Here is a 20,072-nt window from a genome sequence, read left to right as displayed (position 1 = left end):
TCACTCTCACTCACTCACTCACTCACTCACTCACCCTCACTCACTCACTCACCCTCACTCACTCACTCACCCTCACTCACTCACCCTCACTCACTCACTCACCCTCACTCACTCACCCTCACTCACTCACCCTCACTCACTCACCCTCACTCACTCACTCACCCTCACTCACTCACCCTCACTCACTCACTCACCCTCACTCACTCACTCACCCTCACTCACTCACCCTCACTCACCCTCACTCACCCTCACCCTCACACAGTGCAATAGTTCTCAGACCATTTCAGTTAGAGCTTTTAGAAATGTTTATGGCTTTTTTTATTTGTAATACTTTAGCATTGGCTACAGGAAACAAAAATGCTAAACATTTACAAAATAAACCCATAAACAATTCTAAAAGCACTAACTCTAATGGTGCGAGACCTATTGCATTTCCAATGCTTGTTATTCTTTTGACTGGATACTTCAATGCTTGTGCCACCACGGGTGATCACACTTTGTCTTTATTTACTTTATGGAAGTAATGCTGCCACTGTACAAATGGAGCAAAAGTTAATTGCTGTGAGCTGGAGGGCCCGGCGATAAGAGATGTATCTTACTCGCAGCTGGGGTTATGACTCATGATCAGGATAAGTGAAAGGACTTGTTTTGAGACCCTTATTTTAAGTCCATGTAGCATCATTTTGAGCGATATTGAAGAGCGCTGAAGTTAACAACTCTTGTCTCATACAGGCAAAAAGACTACGGAGTGCTTATGTCAGAAGAGTTCCTATTGTGAAATAAAGCAGTCTTCACAACTTGCTGAATTCGGAAATAAAATCTAAAGTGATGGCGCAACTCAGAAAAGTTCAGTCAGAAGTTCATTATATATACTATATTGTTATACAGAGAACAGTTAAACTATGTGCTTAATTGTTTCTGGCGAGTCTGTTTTTAAGAGGAAATGGGAAAATGATAGAGTAAACCATCATAATCCATTGCGAGCTATAGTTACAGGTAGGTACCCTATCCTTTGGTTTTATTTGATACTGAGCTTCTACTACTTCCCATATGTGTTTAGAATTATTTACAATAAAACACTAAGCCCAAACTCACCATGACTAGGTTCTATTATTGTTAAAAACTTTGATGGCAATCTGTTCTGTTTACTTTGTGCTGGACATTTTTTCCTTTGTTTCAACGCAGTTCATTTTGAAATTTCATTACTGTATTTTGAATGTATTTCAGAGCCATTCGATGGATCCAACACTGCTAGAGCAGTACACGAAAAGCAAAAGTTTGAATTAATTCAGGAAGCATTTCAGAAGGTAAAATATGTTGATGTACATATTGCTCATTTGTATAATATATAGTTTTTCTCATTTTTAAAGACCTAACAATTTACCTTATTAAGGATTGCATCCTCGAGTAAAGCTTAGAAAATATTTCCAAATGAAGAAGTACATATTTTTTCCCTAAGTGAATATTTTTTGCAGTAGTATCAGTGACATTGTATTGGAGCGTAGAGCTGTAAGACAATGAGTGTTTTGGGGACCCCCCCAACAGTCCATTAATGGCAGCCATTTTAATATCAACAAAAAATGGAGGGACTGGGAGCTCAAAAAAGGTCCAGCATATATGCTTTTAAAGACGTATCAGTAAACTAAGAGCATGTAGTTCCTATGAAACTTCAGAGAGATCGCCCTTTTGAAGAAAAGGTCGGAGGTATCTGGAAATTCCGAAGCAACTGCCATCACCCACCCAGAGCCCTCACCCATGTGATTGGATGTGATGAGCCTGAAGTGAGGGTGCCAAGTGTGCAGATTGAAAATGTGAATGCAAAGAATTAAACTTACAAAGATTTACCTAATAATAATTTATCAAAGTGGTGTCACTTGTCATGTTTAAACACAGTGTGGAGCAAGTAACCCCTTCGATGCTGATGACGAGCTCAGCTCGTCATCAGCCACGGGTGACGTGTGCGGATGACGAGCTGAGCTCGTCATGTAACGCGGTAATTAGAAAACAGCCGCACAGCGCAAAAATAACCGCAGCAGCGATGCGGTTGAGGAAGAAACGATCCTTCAAATCTCAAACGATATTTATTTTAAAAAGATCAATATGTTTCTTGCCAATTTTTGCCACCTTTTATTAAACATAGAATTAGGCAACATTCATAAGTGGTTTGTGAAAAAATAAGTACACCTCTGGGGGCTTCTGTATCATTTATGAAGATAACTAGAATATGATGCCTCTAAATAAATGCACATGATTATTTGATCATTAATACCTACCACTGGTATGTAAACTCAGAAACGTTGCCAGTTTAGCATGTCGCACTCATGTTTGGAGTAATACATTATGCCTAGGGCAAAATCTATGTATGAAGTTCTCAGAGAAAAAAATATTCCTGCTCTGCAGTCTGAGAGTGGTAGAAAGACGATTTACAAATGGATAACTTTCAAACATTCTACCTCCGAGAGAGTGATCATTGCAAACACCGAAAACCTACAGCAAACAATAAAATGCAGAATAAGCAAATAGCTCCCTTAACTATTCGTGTCATACTGCAGTTGCATGACTGCAAAAGAATTCCACGTCATGTCATATGCAATAAAAGTTTGCTCATTATTGAAAAATCAAATAATTAAATAATAGCCTAGCAACAAATTAAATATTTGTATTAAATGCGGTATTGTCCCCTGTCTGATACATGTTTTCTCAGACATGACCGTTCCTCAGTCTCATAACAAAAATCCCATTGCATTTTTTGTGTTATTTTGATGGTATGTGGTGAGACCATATTACATGATTTGAAATCTGTCGCCTGTGCGCCTAAAGTCAAGAGACTAGTTGGCTCAATCTGGATTTTTCCACCAGCACAGAAACTCTGTGTATTTAGCTTTGGGAGGCATGGACTGCTTGAGTTTCTTGAATTTATTCTACATGTGGTGATCTACAATCGCCTGTCAATACAGCAAATGTTAAGAGTTCATGATTGTCAATATGGAAAGTGTGAATAAGTATGGCTTTTGTTGAAAGGTAGGCAGACGAAAATCTATTTTATTCCACAAGAACATTGCAGTATGGCATCTGTTTGCAAAAGAGCACCCGAGTAAACCCTAATACGGACTTCGGGAGAAGGGGCTCTTAAGAGGCAGACCAAAAGTAGGCCACAAAAAGGTGGTACACTAATAGAACGCCCCCATAGTTCAGTCCTCTGGAGGGGTTAAAGAGGATCCATGTATCCCTAGATATCCTCCTGCTAACTAGCGAGTGCACTCACTCACTGCATCCGCCTGCAAGAGGATCTCTTTTCCCTCTTAAGTGCAAGCGAGTTGCGTCCTGCACTGTGAAACCTGAATCTGCTTTCAATCAGCCAATCTGTGTTTGCGCCTTCGCTGAGGGCAGTATATTTAGCACAATAGGGCATACTATCCCAGTGTGCACCAGGCGCAATGTTTGAAAGGTGCGCTGTGATGCAATCCGGGATGGTGCACCAAGCCCTGGTCGTCATTTGAACAGCATGCCATATCATGAGTAGATAAAATAAAGGCTGCTGTGCCACATCGGCTTTGAAGTACACAGCCCCTGAGCAGGACTTGCTTAAAAAAAGCAACAAACATTGCATTCATTTTACTCCACTTCCGGTAGAAGAAAATTAAGCAAATGAACATTAGTAGCTGCATGATTTGTGGGACCTTCACCACTGCAATGAAAGCATATAGCGCATCTGCTCCCTATCTAAGCAAAGGTTTTCTCCTGCCCTTTTAACAGCAATGCTTTGTTGAGATAAAGTTATTCTAGACCCCAACCAAGTAAAAGTCGAGCAGGTCATGTTTTGACTCTGGCTACTAACGGATTTATTCAAGTGGATATCTCTGTGCCATTAATCTTGACTGAGATATACAGGTTTTAGGAGTCTGCTTTTCTGTGGAAATTTATGAAGACTTCCCCATCTTCCTTCAGAAAGTCTCATATGGCGAAAGCTTTTTCTCCGACCAGACAGTGAAGCTTTGAAACAGATTCCTACAAGAATATCAATAATTAGTAACCGCCTCGGAATTCAGAGAACCTTAACACTCTTGCAGTTTTCCTTCAGAGGAGGCCAATAAAATTTTCTGTCCCACCTCATGTTTTAGCACAGCAACAAATTTGCCAAGAGATGAATCGATCATATTTCTGTTCCTCATGCACTGCACCCCTCACTTCCCAGCAGGTCTGTCTGTAATTGCAAACACTTTCAATCTTGAACATCAGAATGTTTGTCTATTACCTAGTGACAATTGAGCTCTTTGGGAGCTCGTCATATGTACGACAAACTCTGTATCTAATGTATATATTTCCACATAAAATACATCAGACAACTGTTGAGCTGTGGACGTAAATAGAAATGGGAGGAATGTCATGTCCACTATGAACAAAGCATGCCTGCGACCAAAACACTGTCTTGTGCAGTTAATTGCCGTTTTCCCAAATGGACATCAGCCTCATGAACCTCCTAACCTCACAGAAGTAAAACACTTGTACATACACCCGATAAACCTCTTAAAGGAAGGCAATGACCAGTTTAATGTATTTTTAGTCTGCCTTTACAGCAGGGGCGTAACACAGGCCCCTGCATCCCCCACACTGCGGGGGGCCCACAGCTACGTGGAGCCCCCTCAGCACACTACTCCAGTCTGAGCGCTCCGGATAAAATCTGTTGAGGGGGCCCCCTCCGTGTACATTGCAGGGGCCCCCTCAAACTTTTGTTTCGCACTGCTTTACAGGGGATAGTTGGTAGCTAGGCCACACATCTGAGGTGCAGGTTAGAAGGACTGTATTTAATGCAAGTTCCTTATAGCCTGTGAAGAGGACATGGGCACCTTTGCCTTGTGATGATGGGCCCATGAGGAAAAGAAACAAAGACAAATAGGGTGTACAGCTTTTCATTGCCATACAGAAGACATATGTCTAGCAACTCTGATGCTTACATGATTGTGAGGGGGTTTGCTTGAGTCATCCATGCTTGCCGTTTGTTGACTAACAGGACTAGTTTGCAAGTTTCCATTACATCTGCCAAAAGTATGTTTACCATATGTTCCCCCTAAACAAGGTAGTTGGAGAGTTCCTAGATTTATTCTTGCACAGATTCATCATTGTTGGCTTTCTGTCCATCTCTTCATCCTTCAAAGGCAGAGGGCTTTAAAGGTTAATAGTGGAGCATTGGGAAAAGTTCAGTATTGACTGACCTGCAAGGAAGAACCAAATAGGTAGGGCATCAGGTGGCCAGATGACGTTGGTTTCCACAAGGATAGCGAGAGATATATATCTCCTTGATTTAAAGTGCAATTGGGCACTAGGTAGCAGAGTGCTGATGTTAAATAACAACGTAGGTGGTGGATGCCTATGCATTATTAATGTGTACATGCAGAAAGGGGGGAAAATATGAGTATAAAGTGTTGCTGAAGCATTTAAAAAAGGATTTAGAGAACTTACATGAAATTTACCCAAGAGATGTGCTCCTAATAGGTGACTTTAATCGTAGACTAAACCCCCAAAAAATTGATGCTTGGCATAGCGACTTGCTAAAAGCGTATAATATAGAGTTTGCAATGTTCACCAGCAGTGAGCTCTCAAACCAAGATGTGGAGCTTGGACGGTTACTGGGGGCTAGGGGTTTGGTCTGTTTTAATGGTAGGAAAGAAATGGATTGGCCAGCAAAGCGTACCTTTAAAATAGGGCAGCAAATGTGCCCCATAGACTATGCCTTTGCCCAGGCATGGTGCTTCCATCTAATGCAACACTTCAAAATACTCCAGGTAGAGGGTAGCGATCACTTCCCATTATTGATGGAAATGCAGGTAAACAGGGACCCGTTGAGAAAGAAAGTGTTACATGTAGATGTTGAATATCCAAGTCGACTCACAACCCGGATTAGTGAGGAATATATAAAGAAACTGAGTGCATTCCAGATAGTAGTTGATTTAGAAAATCTACCACCAGGGGAGGATATATCCTGGTATGAGGATATAATAAGACAACTGGTAGAATGCCTCAGGATAAAAATCAAACGGGGAAGCCACGGTTTATTAATAAAGCTACATTACATTTAAGTAATAAACCATGGTTTGACGAAGACTGACGGAAAGTATTGGCCGCTATTAGGCAACATGAAAGATGCCTTAGGCGTAGCTATAAGGATGCAGCTTTATTAGCACTTAAGAAGCTGAGGATAAAATACAAGGCAACTATTAGAGGAAAAAAGATATTTTAAAGAAAAATGCTGGATGAATTTACTTGAGGCAATTGAAGAAAAAAATGTCAAAGGCTTTTGGAAAATGATAGAGGAATGTACGGGGAAAGCGGCAGGGACCCTGCAATGTTCTGTCCCAGAGGATCAGTGGGTAACCTACCTTGAGGACTTTTTCGGCAAATGGCCAAGGGGGGGGGGAATATTATCTTCCAGCTGGCCAGGGTCAGGGAAGAAGTAATGGTGCAGTTCTCCCAAGGCCATATTAAGACCATAATAGCTGAATTAAATTTAACACGTGCTGCCGGCCCAGACAATCTACCTGCTGTCATTATAAAAACTAATATAGACTGGTGGGCAGATTTGTTCTCAAAGATGTTTGTGAGAATATTAAATACCAAAATTATGCCAGACAGTTGGAAAGGGGCCATCATTAGACCGATACATAAAAAAGGCAATGCAAATTCCCCTAAAAATTATCGCCTAATAAACCTCCTGGATATTGGGGAAAAGTATTCTCCAAAGTAATCCTAGGTCTGCTGAAAGATTGGGCAGAAGATAATCTCATAGTACCTCCAGAACAGGGTGGATTTAAAGAAGGGCATTCACTGGTTGACCATTCTTTTGCTCTCTGGGCGGCCGCGCGGAAGTAGATGGAGCAGAGGGGTAATTTATTTTGCTGCTTTGTGGACTTCCGCATGGCATTTGACCTGGTGGGTAGGGAGCAGCCATTATTCAGGCCTTACATACAAATAACTGGGCCCAGGTAATCCTGGATGAGGAGGGTGGATTGTCTGGGAGGATCCAGATTGGAAATGGCCTGAGGTAGGGCTGGGTATTAGCCCCCTTGCTTTTTTTCCCTGTTCATAGCTGACTTACCTCAGAAATTAAGAGAGGTTAGAGGGGCTAGCCCAAAATTAGGAGGTAATCACATATCTTTTCTGCTATATGCAGACGACCTGGTGATTATGGACCAGACCGAGATAGGTCTCCAGAGAAAATTAAACATGTTTAATAAATATTGCTTAAACTAAAAATTAGTAGTGAACATGGAGAAGACCAAAATATTATGTTTCGGTAGAAGTAAGACCCGGTTCCCTTGGTGTCTTGGTACAGAATTACTCGAGAGGGTAACAGAATATAGATACCTGGGAATTTGGTTTACGAGTAACCTGAACTGGATTACCCATCTGGAAGTGTTAAAAATGAGGGCAACGGCTTCTATGAAGGGTCTAAAAAGATTCAATAGTGTATATGGTGAAATGTCAGATGGGCCGGTTATAAAGGCCTACCTAGCAATGGTCCCCGCACAATTTCTATACGGGGCAGAGGTACTCCTTCTAAGTGGGGAAAAAAATTGGGATAAAGAGGAAGGAGTTATCCTGAAAAGCTTGTTCTCGCTGCCTAAATAATCAACGGTACAAGCAGCAAGATTAGAGTTGGGATTTACCTCTTGGGCAGTAACCGCCGGTATGGCCCTAATACGTCTTTGGCAGCGTCTAGGGTCAGGGGAGCCCGCCCCCCCCCCCCCCCCACCCCCCTAAAAATTTCACAGTGGTGCAGAGGTGAAATTTCCTTAAGTGAGTTATCCTGGGAGAAAGAAACAAGAGTATCATTAAGAGAAGCGTATGGAGTGCCGTTTATCACAGTGGCTATGGAGGCAGTGGAGGATGAAGACTGTTACGTCCCTTTTCTGGGTTCTCAGGAAGGAGGGGGCAGTTGCAGCACGGACGGCTAACGACAAGTACAGGTTTTTACTTTGGTGACTTTTGTGAATCCAGCCATTTTTGGAGATGTTGTCCAGACTTCTTTACTTTTTCTTTTGTCCTAGCCGCCATTTTGCTGCTGTTCTCGGCCGTTTTTCTCTGGACCCTGACCCGCCATCTTGTCCATTCCCTTTTCCCTCTTTTCCCCCTTGACGAACCTCAAATGTTTCTTCCCTTTTCTATTTTGCCTTTTATCCATACCCTTGTATCCCTCCCACCCTCCCTTGGTGCTGTGACTGCGTCCCCCCTCTGACCCCACTTAATGGAACTCTGCTTTTCTGGTGGTTTTTTTTTTGGGTCTTGACCTGAGAAAATCTACTATGTGTTTATATGTATATAGAGATAACTCTAATCACTAATATATGCAGTAGACCTTTGTACTCTATACCATTCCTATGTGACTCTTAGAGTATATCCATTTGTATCTCTTCCTTGAGTGACTTTACTACTTGTACATTTGCAATTTTTCTTTCTGTTTGTATCTCTTCCTTGTGTGACTTTACATCTTGTACATTTGCAATTTTTTCTGTTCGCCTCTTTTATGTAACGCATGTAATCCTAAATCCTTATGTTTTGCAACTGGTTCTTATGTAAAGCGCTCTGACAACTTCGGGTAAAGTTTGCACTATATAAAATCGCATTAAATAAAATAAAAACATTTAAAAAATAAACCGTATCCCCTTTTAGACAGTTTACCGAATTACCGTATAAGAAGTGAGGTATTAAAAGTGAGAATGGGAATAAAACAATAGGGTCAAAAATTTCATGATAAATAGTGATGTAAGAGTACTTGTATGTTAGGTTCCTCCTGTCATAGTGTACATATTTTATTAGACTGTAGGATGGTTTTAGATATACGAAAAGAGATTTTATGCCCAATATTTAAAAAATACAGGATTATGAATAGGATGCAAGCTGCTAACCTTTTAGTGGAAATGGTAAACTTAGATATAGCCTGTGCTTCGGGGAAATTCATGAGCAAAGTTAGGGTGTCTCTCCAGTGTACAGAGTAATAGGCGCAAGCAGTTTCCTTAATATAAAATTAGACCGCAGTTTTATAACAGTTATGTATGTATTCTGTGTTTGGAAGGTTTGTATATATATGTGTAAATTATTGTGATTCTAATAATTTTAGGAAGATATTTGATTAGTACCTAAAGGAGCCGTGTTATCTTTCCTGTAATGATCATGTGTCGCATTCCTATGATTGTATCATGTTATGGGTTTTTAAAAAGTTTTACAAAATGTAAAGTGTATACTTTTATGGTTGTAACAAACCAAATAAAGTTTTAATGACTGACTGATTTTTTTATGGGATCCTCAGAAAATCAGCTCTACTAAAGCTGCCCCACTACTCTGCTCTTGATTGAGAGAGGTGCCAGTTACAGCTGTTCACTGCTTTTTTACTCTGATATGAGAGTTCAGTTTTACTCTGGGTGACCTGTACTGCTTCATTTTCTGGTGTGAATTTAACATCATGTTCATCAGATGCTTTAAATGAGGAATCTGCAGGAAGAAGTATCAATGAGAAGAATACTTTATTTACTTTCGGACACTCAGTTTAGATGCACGAGTAGTACATTAAAACAAATGACAGTGAGAAAGTACTGAGAACAGAGGAGTCACAGTTCACTTTAGCAATGTGTTTATAATCAGCATAAATTTAGCATTGTGTGGGTGCTTAACCCCTTCGCTGCGGCGGCTATTCTGCCGCAGCGCTAAGGGGGAGGCGGGGCCGCGCGGCGCTCCCGTGCTCGTAACGGAACCGCTCCGTCACGGCCCTCGGTTGAGCTGTGCTTGTGACTGAACGGTTCCGTCACCACCACAGCCCACCGTCACGAGCATGGGAGGGGTTAATATGAAACATAATTAGAATTGGAATAATATGGAGAGGGACGGGCCCCTGTGGGACTCCTCACTGCACTTTGCAAAAAGATGAAATGGAAGATTCTTTATCCTTGTGAAGGCTCACATTGTATGTGAACAAAAAAATCCTTTAATCGGCCTTCATTGTATCTGCACCATTTCCTTGAGCCTTTTCGCTAGTATAGGGAAGTGTGTCGCAGGCAGCCAAGAGTTCAAGAAAGATAAGAGCCACTAGCTGAATTTTGTCTAGCGTATGTGTACTCGCAAACATTTGCCCAGGGTCCACAGAGTACAGTCTGTGGTGTGACCGAGAGCCGCTTTAATGCCAGCAGGGTGGCGGTAGGGGGTCTGGTTGGTTCAGGGATTGTGTAAGGAGGCCTAAGAAAATGTTAAATAAAGGGGCAAGGATTTATTTGCAGGTTAATAAATGCTTGCCTGTTTATTTAACATTTTTTTCTGAATATTAGTGTTCAGCTGCTCGTGCTGCTGTTCACCGGTTGGCCGTACTTTGAGTATCACTGGTTTAGAGTGATTAGGAGGTGGTATTTTATGTTGCCAGTGGTGATTATGTGCCTTGAGAAGGTCTGCATCCAGGCTGGCGATTGTTTAAGATGGCTTTCTGCACCACATATCTTTCCACTTGTTTGAGAATGCCACTTTCCAGGATTTTACTTGATTATGGGCGGTTTGAACTTGTTTAGCAGTCGCAGTACAACAGGATATGCTTTGTGTTTTTAAGGAGAGTAAATAATTACTGAACGACTAAGGAGTCAGAAAATGTGCCCGTTAAAAGAGGAGCATTACATTATGCTTGTGATGTCCACTGCAGGAGATAGAAGAACGTGCTTCTCGAGTGCAGCGAGACCAGGTTCTACTGCAAAGTTGATAGCTTGGGTTTTCTTGGCCATTCGTATCACTTGCTCTTCTTAGAATGGATAGTCAAGTGAATAAGGCAAAAGAAAGAGCTGGGGGAGGGGGGCAGAGGAGGGGATAAAGTAGTAGGTAATGTGACTGTGCTGTACCGTTAGTGACTGATTCACAGTTGTGTGGTGGAGGGTGTATCTTTTAGCATGTTGTTCCTTTCTGCTAAGATGTTCAAGACTTCTGTTATATGGTTTGGGGCTTCCTTGATGTGTATAATGAGGCGGGTCTTTCGAAGTGGTTTATTGCACGTTTCTTCAGGTAAAGATCATTTGTATTTTTGGTTCTACTACTTACTTTTCAGTTCTGCCAGATCATTGTTACACCTCTTGTAAGGGTCTCTGATTTTAAGCTTTTGTTTTCTAAGCCAGTGCGGCACCAACTTATTTTTTTTATTTTTGGAAACCTTTATTGTGCAACAGAAGCTTACAGGTACGAGCCCACAACCATTCAGGCCGGCCTCGAAATCAGGTGGTAGCACAATAGGCAAAATCAAAACAGCTCAGCAGTCCCTGAGACGAGAAGCGACAATTATCTGAAACATCACATACTGGAAAAGGAGGGGACCACTGAGTACAGGATAAATGAGGTTATTTTTAAAAAGTTATAGATAAGAAGGATCAGACGCAGTCACTTCATCGAGAACACTTGGCGGGCAGTGATCCAGCGGATTAGCAACAATCTAAGCAGTAATTAGAGGATCATCAGAAAAAACTTGAGGAAAATAACAAACAGTACAGTACATACTGGTCAGGACCCGCCCCATGATCGTGGAACATCTTGACTAATGTTAGTGGAGAGACTAACAACAGAAACAATAAGCAGCGCTACACCTAACCACCAAACTGACCCAGAGGAAAAAGAAAAGAGTAAGAAGAATCAAGAAAGAAAGGAGAGAAAAAAGGCCCATAGAACCAAAACGAAACAAAAAACCCCACCCAGCACGCATGCAGAGGCTACGGCCTCCCCCACCCCCCCCCCAAGCAGTGTGCCTGTCGCCCTAAAACCGAGACCCGAAATATAGACTCAGAGAAGAGAAAAAGGAAAAGAAGACATAAAAACAGTGGAGGAGGAAGACCATCAAAAATATAATCTCGGCCGCCCACCCCCGGACCCCGCAACCAATATGACACCAACAGTCAATTCAAGCAATGTCCCGCTTATCCCACCTAGTCCCAGCAACACAAGCAGTAGCGATCCAAGAAACGCCCTTAACCTTGCCCCCTGCGATCAAGTCGGTCAATGGAGTCCAATAGTCCAGCCGGCGCCTCGGATGATAGAGGCGCCCAAAATGGCCAACACAGAATGGGGGGTCGTCCACCAAAGTCCACAAAAACCGTTGCTGTTTGACCAAGAGTGGTACAAAGAGGATCAAAACAAAACAACAATCCATCGGAAGCAGCATGCCAGAGCGAGGACATCAGTTCCTGGAAGGGGTGAAGAGGCATGCCACCAGAACACAAAGGAGACGGCAGACATGGCGTCCGATGACGATGCACCAACCATTGCATGAAAACACGAACACCAGACCTCTTACGAGCCACTGCGCTCAGCACTTCAGTTGAACCAGGAGCGTGATCAGCCAACGCCTCCATATGCACCTGGGTAGGTAGTTTACTGTGGTCTGATGTAGATTGTGGCGCAGTGTGCAGCACTTGGGGGCAATCACGGCCACCAGGAGAAATAACGTCGAGCCTGCTTCCCAGTTCTCGGGCATTGTCGCAAAAAGCAGTTCTTACAGCCTCCAAAGCGCCCAAAACATCACAGATCCCCAGCGGTGCCTCAGGAAGAGAGGATGCAGCAGTGTCCGTCACCCAAGGCTCACGGACGTTCAACAGTTCTGGAAACAGGTCGCCATTTTCACTCACCGACCACGAACCACTCCAATGATCCGCTAAGCACCGCTGGGTCAGATACATGGGGGCAACTGATCGCATTGCAGCACCAGCCGATTCGATTCCAGCGAGCATCCCGACCCCCAATCACGATCTGAGGACTCCAATGCCGGGCATCGAATGCGCGATGCGGAAAATGGCGACCGTCACAGGACAGGAGCAACAAAGAAACTGTTCGGGCCACTTCCAAGCCGGGAAGGATACAATGTATTCACCCCGAGCACAATATACCAAGCAAGTGAAATCGCTGAGCGGGATGAAGCGCCGCAGCGAGAAGCACAGCGCGACAGTCTCCCGCCGGCCGATCGACTCCGCCTCTTCTGCTGTGGCCGCTGTTGTTGTGGCCGCGTCCGGCCGTCCCCACAAACAAAGACTCGGCGTCGATCCCACGAAGAGCCGGGAAAGAAGCAAGGACGCCTCACCGCCGCTATCAGTCGGAAGGAGACGGGGAACACACCATTGTGTTCAGGATCGTTTCCCCCGTTCACTCGCTGGGTTGAGATGCAGGATGAAGGACAGGATAATAAAGGAAAACGCGAAGGTCGGCGGAGCCGAGAGTCTAGGCGGCCATCGCGGCTGCTGGCTAGGCTCCTCCCCGGCACCAACTTATTGAGCTGACCGAGATCTTGGCATTGAATGTAGTAACAAAGACTCTGGATGCTGCTTCATGGTATTCAAATGACTGATTATACCTGAAGAAGTCTCCTGCTTGGCACAAGGACATGGCTATCTATGCTTGGTGATGAATATGGTAATTAAAGAATGGTCTGATCATGATTGAGGCTGCATAGTTGTGTTTACGATTCAGAGTTGTGACCAAGCACAGGGTTCAAGAAATGGCGAGCAGTGTGGGTAGGGCCTTGCACTATTAGGAAGAATCAGAAAGAGCTAATTTTTATTTTCAAACCCAAGACATTTTCTAACTGGACTATATAGTCAGTCTTATGAGTATTTCTCGTAGGAATTAGTGTTACCCCAATGGGTCCGTACATATCAGTTAAGGAAAATGGGCTTTTGGGATTTTTTTCCTATATTCTATCAATGAATAAATGATCATTCTGCTTACTCTTTCTTTAGAAGAATCTCCTGGGCCAGGACATCATGCAGCACACAGCTGTTGGAATGTTTCAGCCATTCTCAGCTTTGCCATTTTTAGTTTTCAGGGACTCCTACTGCTAAATAAGACTAGCCTGGTAACCCCATACACTGTGGGTAATTGTATTTTTATGACTGGCATCATTTAAAAAAAATGGGCTTGTGGACTTCAGACCCAGCTCACCCCTCCCTTTCCAACCCTACCTGTTAGGCACCAGCATAATTAGACTGGGACTAATTGTCCCATCTAACATAATTTGAATGGGAGTAATAGCAACTGCTTATTTCACAAATCGACGTAGAAGTTTTTAACCAAGGTGTAAAATAAGACCGTACTGCACTGTGACTTCACCTTGTAACACCATGGCACATCCTTTTAAAAATTTACATAAATCTGAACAACTACAGAACTATCCATGTTGCTGAACTGTGACACAATATCAATGGTCCTTCTATCCTTATGAGATTAGTTCAGATGAAATAAATAACATCTGAAGGCAGATCTAGAGGCCGAGCATGGACAAATGAAACGTTCAGCAACCAATTAAATTCTATTCGAAATATGTTAAATATTTTCTAGTGTGCATGCCTTTTCATTAAGATAATACAAGACTGTTGGAATGCTATTGCCCAAACTTGTATGCCTTTGAAACGAAATTGCTGATTACCAATATCAGGTAAGAGTTTTTAAACAACCAATGGATTCAAGCTCTCTGCAATTGAGTCCTACTGACACTGCCCCAACTCCGAGGGTTGCTGTCACAACATCATGAATTTGCTAAGGGTTATACTGTTCACCTATCCAAACCTGTGAATCATAGTGGTAAAGATGCTTCCTTGGCTTAACACTTCGAGTACATTCAGCAAAACACCTGTGATCAGACGAGGCAATACAACAAAAGACCTGTGGTCAGAAGAGGGCAAGAGATGCCACTTCAACCTTCTTCAGGTTCGATCAGTATGACTTGTGCTGATAACCATCACTTACCCCTCTTCAGAAATGATTAAGATCAACTATACTACTTCCAGCGCTAATACTTTTGTATGCGGAGGAAGGAACAATTCCCCAAACCTGTTTTCTAAAGATCAGTTGATGTGGACATGGAAACTAAAGCAACTAAATACCACCAGTGAGTAAATAAATCTCTGGTGGACACACCTAGTTGCCACACAAGATCAGCATGAATTCCATGGCTGTGAATACCAGAGATTGTGAAATATACTCTCTTTCTGAGGTAGTAAAATTAGTCTATTCGGGAGCCCTTTTGAGCCTATGATCCTGCAGATATTTATGTACTTTTTTACTCAAGTCCCACATATTCAGCAGGTTTTCAGCAACCTGACTTTGTCATAGCCTCATCCGTACAGGACTCATTAGGTACTCAGATCAACTACAAATTTCTCTAGCTGTGCATCAAGTTGTTCTTCATCTTCACCACACCAATCACAAGTAGAAATAGGCTTATAGCAGCCTTCAGTTGAGACCCATATTTCAGTTATTCCTTGGTCAATAAGATTCTCTTCAGAAACCTCTTTGTTTATAGTTTAAACAATAAAAATAATCCAAGCATTGGTGAGAATATTTCTCACATTCAGGCACTCCTTTTACTGTATTTGAAGTGTAGATAGTCCCTTGGAGGCTTTCTTTGTTCTTTGATCTTTCACAACCAACCCCTACTGAGACGTGTGAGCGAAAGTTAAGGTTTGTTTTCCAGAAGAACAGTTCTTTATATTTTTATAGGAGTCGTTTGATGTACTTTACATGTATTCCTAATGTTTATCTATATTTTCACTCCATAACTAAACGGTGTCACAGACAGGATTCCTGGAATGCTTTTGTAACAGCCAAAGCACATTACATATTATAGATGTAAAGACCTAGCGCATTTTGGTCCACCTTACATTTTATGTTGTTGCACAAAATGATTTAGTTAAGGGGCAGTCTCATTTACCAACGAGGGAATTGTCCCGGGAATAGTGCTGAAATAAAAAAAAAATGGTCTCCCAGCACGAAATATCCTGAAGACGCAACACAACAGCCATGACTTTGTATGCCAAAACAGTCTAGCAGTAGAACACTTTTCTGATCCACTGCCTTGTGGACGCTTACACCAGAGAGAAGACTAGTGAAATTGGCAATGTTGACGAATTTGTATATTTGAAGACCATGTGTTGCAGGCCCCTATTCCCAGGTGTTTGGTTTCAAAAGCCTTAGTCTGTGAAAAGATCCAGTGTTGTACAATAAATATGTTAACCGGCTTCTACACTTTCCTTAACAACCCACATTCCTTCTTAGTGAGGTTTTGAACTAAAGTTGATTAATCAAAACTCTGACAGGGTGTTTAGGATCGGGGACAATACACACATTTGATGACCACAAAATTACCACATTTCGACATGAGCTACTGAAGTCAAGACTGCATGTATTGCTAAAATAGTAATATTCCAAGGATTACCTCCCAAACAGCAGCAATATTTCAAAAACATGTGTCAGCGTGAAAGATATCAACATTGGAGAAATATAGTTAGACATAGGTAACTTTATCATCAAAAGGTACAGTAACCTCTTCCTTTCTCGACAGTACCAGCCCAAAACAGCTAACTAAATTATTTAGTCTTCAGTCTTAAACCCATATATCCTAATCATCATGGTCCTTTTAAAATATCTATTCAACCTTGCGCCCCTCTCCATTTTTTTCCCCATCCTTGTTAGCTACTACTGTAGAGAATGGGATGTTTATGCCTCTGCAGTACTTCCCAAGTGCTGAGGATGGGTCATCCTTGCACAGTGGCAAAGAAACCGTTAGTTGCTCACACCAGAAGGATTTATTTTTAAAGAACCCTGTGGTCCTGAGATTTCAAATTGTGTTCGGATCAGCGCGCTAATGGCACACAGTGAATCTGAAAGCAGTCTGCACCTACTATTAGGTGCAGACTTGTTACAGTTTAATCAGTGCTCGGGCCTTGTTTCACTTCTACTAACCCCCCCCCACCACCCCCCCCCCCCCCCCCCCCCGAGCGGCAATCATTGAGGGAGAGAGAAAAGAAAAAATTGAGCCGATTGGTTGGGGAGGGGAGGGGCGGGGCGGTGGAGGGTGTAAAGGCCCAATGCCTGGACAAGTTGGCCCCGTCCCAATTTTTTTATTTTTTATTACTAATCTGTTAGTGGATTTTTTGCCCCCCACTTACTGACACTGGACAGGAAGTCTGAGTCTCGGAAATGACGCTGAATATCCTGTGATTCTAGGTAATCACTTAATCTCCCCGTGCTTAACAAAAATTCATGTGTCCTCATGTAACGCAACTGTTGCTATGTAAAGCGCTCTGATACCTGCTGGTCCCGTTCGCGCTATATAAAACTCCGTAAAAATAAATAAGCAACCACAGATTTAACAAAAAAAAGAATGGGTTGACTTTGGGCAGCCCCACCCTTTTCCTTAGTCCCAGCAGCCTTTCTTGCCCAAGAAACAGGAAAATATTTTATTTATTTAAAAAAATAAATGGTGTGAAGGCAGTCCATAGTGGCATCTGCCCATGCCCCCACCCCTCCAAAAGGCTCCACAGTTTCCTGTGGGAAGATTGTAATTATGACTGTCTGGCATCAGGTTGACCCTCCTCCCCTACCCCTCCCCTGTTCAAGCTCTGGGTCAGCCAGCAACCAGGTAACCCTACCAACTCTATAAAGTTCTGAAATCGAGAGACTCAGGGCAATTCAGGTTGGTGTGGCATGCATTGATCTCCGCTCAATTTCTTGCTCTAAATGTCCTGTGAACATCAAAGTATGGGTCAAAAAAGGCTATTTTCCCACATTTATGACTGAGCGCACGTGGACTTCCAGCAATGGCCCTGTGCCTCGATTAAAACACTGCTCCCTATGTGTTGGTGGACGTAGACCAAAACTGTAAGCATATGAAGACCTCATTGATAGCACACGGGAAACATCCGTTACAACGCAACTTTTACCACGCAGTGCCTTTACGACGTAACTATTACAAATCATGTCATTACAACGCATTGCGCTGGGGGCGCTCTAGCATAGGGAATAGATTTAATTTACTATCCAACACCTTCCCTGCTATCCACGGGGACTGGAGTTGGAATAGTAAATTAAACTATTCACTATCCAGTACCCCTAAGCGCTATGCGTTGTAACAGCATGTGTTGTAAAAACTGTGTCGTAACAGCATGCATGGTAAAAGCATGCGTTTTAATGTCACCCAAAACACACAGACCTCACACTCTTCAGTTTTTGACCAGTTGCTATTGTAGCAGATCCGCCTACCCACACAACTTGGGTACTGTTTTTCTCTGGAACGCCTAGGACGTTTGTCAATCTGCAGATTCTGAAACTTTCCTTCACAGATGAGTGAGAACAGAATGTGATTTTAGCAAATGTTTGTCTTCTGCAGGACATTCTGAGTAAGAAAACGTAGTAGGATCCATGCTAGTCAGTTAATTGCAAACTCCCCCAAATAAAAAATAAAAAAGTTATGTCAACTGTATATTTCTTTATCTTTTAGGGTGTATACGAATAGAGGCTTGTTGGGCTTGCCAAATGAAATTTTGTACTGTTTTCTTTAATTTCCGTGTCCTTTTAATGTGTCACACTTAATACAAGTAATAGAGAAAATACAGGAAATGTATAATTCACTTATGGATGAATGCTTTTCCTCTTGCAGTCATACAACAGAATAAAGGACAAGAAGGACTTGAACGGTATACTGCCTTTAAGAGCCACTATTAGTGGACAGAAAAGATAAGTGACTTCTCATGGATATTTATGGAAAATAAAAAGGACACTATCTGAGAACGTTCTCCCAGTTGTTTACTTTGTCTTGAAGTTACTCATGCCACCAAATGCTATATCCAGGTTATCGGTTATGTAGAATGGATTACATAGAATGATGTGCATTTAAAAGGCCGATCAATTGCAAATCTATTTCTTTACATGTTTGCACTGTCCCTAGTGGAATTAGTTTAAAATTAAGAGTGCTACTTCTTTCAGGATTTTTACAAGTTGTGAAGAAGCTAAGCTAAGAAGCTTTATTCTGAACAATAGAGTGTAATATATTTTGTATTGGCATCAATTTGACTACATCTGAAAATTGCATAAAATAATGGTGATCCAGAACATACACATCCAAGGAGATTTTACAGATACAGTAGTCTGTTTTAAGAGCTATGCTGGGTCATCTCACTTTTCTCTATACGGCATTCTGTGTTACGTTCTGTTATTATGATCCATCAGTTGAAATGCTTCCTGATAAGATGCTGAGAAACAGAAAGAGGCCTTTACGAACATTATGAACTGGAATCCATGATAATAATTTTCATTGAGCTTTATTCGATGGCATACCCGAAGTCTCTTACTGTAGAAAGTGACCAAAAACTGGAGGTGACGGTGTTGGGACGCTAGACTAAATAACTACAAACATGTTCATTTAGTCCACAACTATCCTCTTTGTATATGCGAGAAACTCATAAAATGAGACTCCCTGGTTTCAGCCTACATCAGCTAAGTGGTAATGATGGCTGCTAACATGGCTGCAGAATTTTGTTTTTCAGAATTGTATGTAAATATGTGTAAATTGGTCCACTACTGTAAAAATCTTGAACATTTTAACTTTTCCATCTATTACAAATTGTGTGAAACATCTTTTAAGATTTGTGTTAGAAACCTCAGTAGACCTGCTGTAGCACACACTGTGCTTCCTATGTATTTGTTAGTGCAGACTAGTACCTCTGTTAAAATATTTTCCCTTCTTTGTTGTCGGAAAAGTGCACATTTGTTAAGTTTCCTCAGGCTTTTAATTTGTATGGCGTCAAATAAAGTTTATCTATGGAAAGTGTGTGCTTTGTTTAATTGTATGTATGCTCGCAACAATAAATGGCTATTTAGCTTATCCTGGGCAGCACACAAGAACGGTAGGTTGTTTGGATAAGAGATTCTTTCTTAACTATTCTCTGATCGCAGAAAGACGGCAAGTTTAATTTACTCTTCTGTAAGTGTTTTAACCCCTTCACCCCCGAACTAAGAAGATTTTATTACACGGAGTACAAATTGTTCAAAGACTGTATGAAAATGATGACTGTTTAATGAGAGCTGGCAACCAGTGGTAAAGGTAAACATGCTACTGTAAGGATCTATGCTCTCCTTATAAGATGGAGAAGATTTCGAAATACCTATGGAACAGATAGGCATGCTCGTTTAAGAAATTCATTAATGGTGTAAACATATGGCTACTTTTCATTATTAAAGATATTCGTGGAGATACACTGCAAGCTCTTACTCTGAACCTAACAATGTAGACTTGT

At 42.0% G+C, this 20,072-nt stretch overlaps 1 protein-coding gene across 1 annotated transcript in view; it reads left to right on the top strand.

Moving 5' to 3' along the window:
- The window catches only part of TENT2 (terminal nucleotidyltransferase 2), a 569,767-nt gene extending 550,164 nt beyond the window's left edge, over nt 1–19,603 (top strand). Inside the window, exons 13-14 of the mRNA XM_086960733.1 lie at nt 1,228–1,307; nt 18,437–19,603. Coding sequence (XP_086816859.1) covers nt 1,228–1,307; nt 18,437–18,517 — 161 coding nt within the window. The 3' untranslated portion in view covers nt 18,518–19,603. The remainder of the gene's footprint in view (nt 1–1,227; nt 1,308–18,436) is intronic.
- Nucleotides 19,604–20,072: the final 469 nt, after the last annotated feature.

The sequence above is a fragment of the Lissotriton vulgaris genome, chromosome 3_1 (genome assembly GCF_964263255.1).
Source record: "Lissotriton vulgaris chromosome 3_1, aLisVul1.2, whole genome shotgun sequence".
Taxonomy (NCBI): domain Eukaryota; kingdom Metazoa; phylum Chordata; class Amphibia; order Caudata; family Salamandridae; genus Lissotriton; species Lissotriton vulgaris.
The sequence above is the reverse complement of the archived record's forward strand: the minus strand, read 5'-3'. Positions and strand labels throughout refer to the sequence as shown.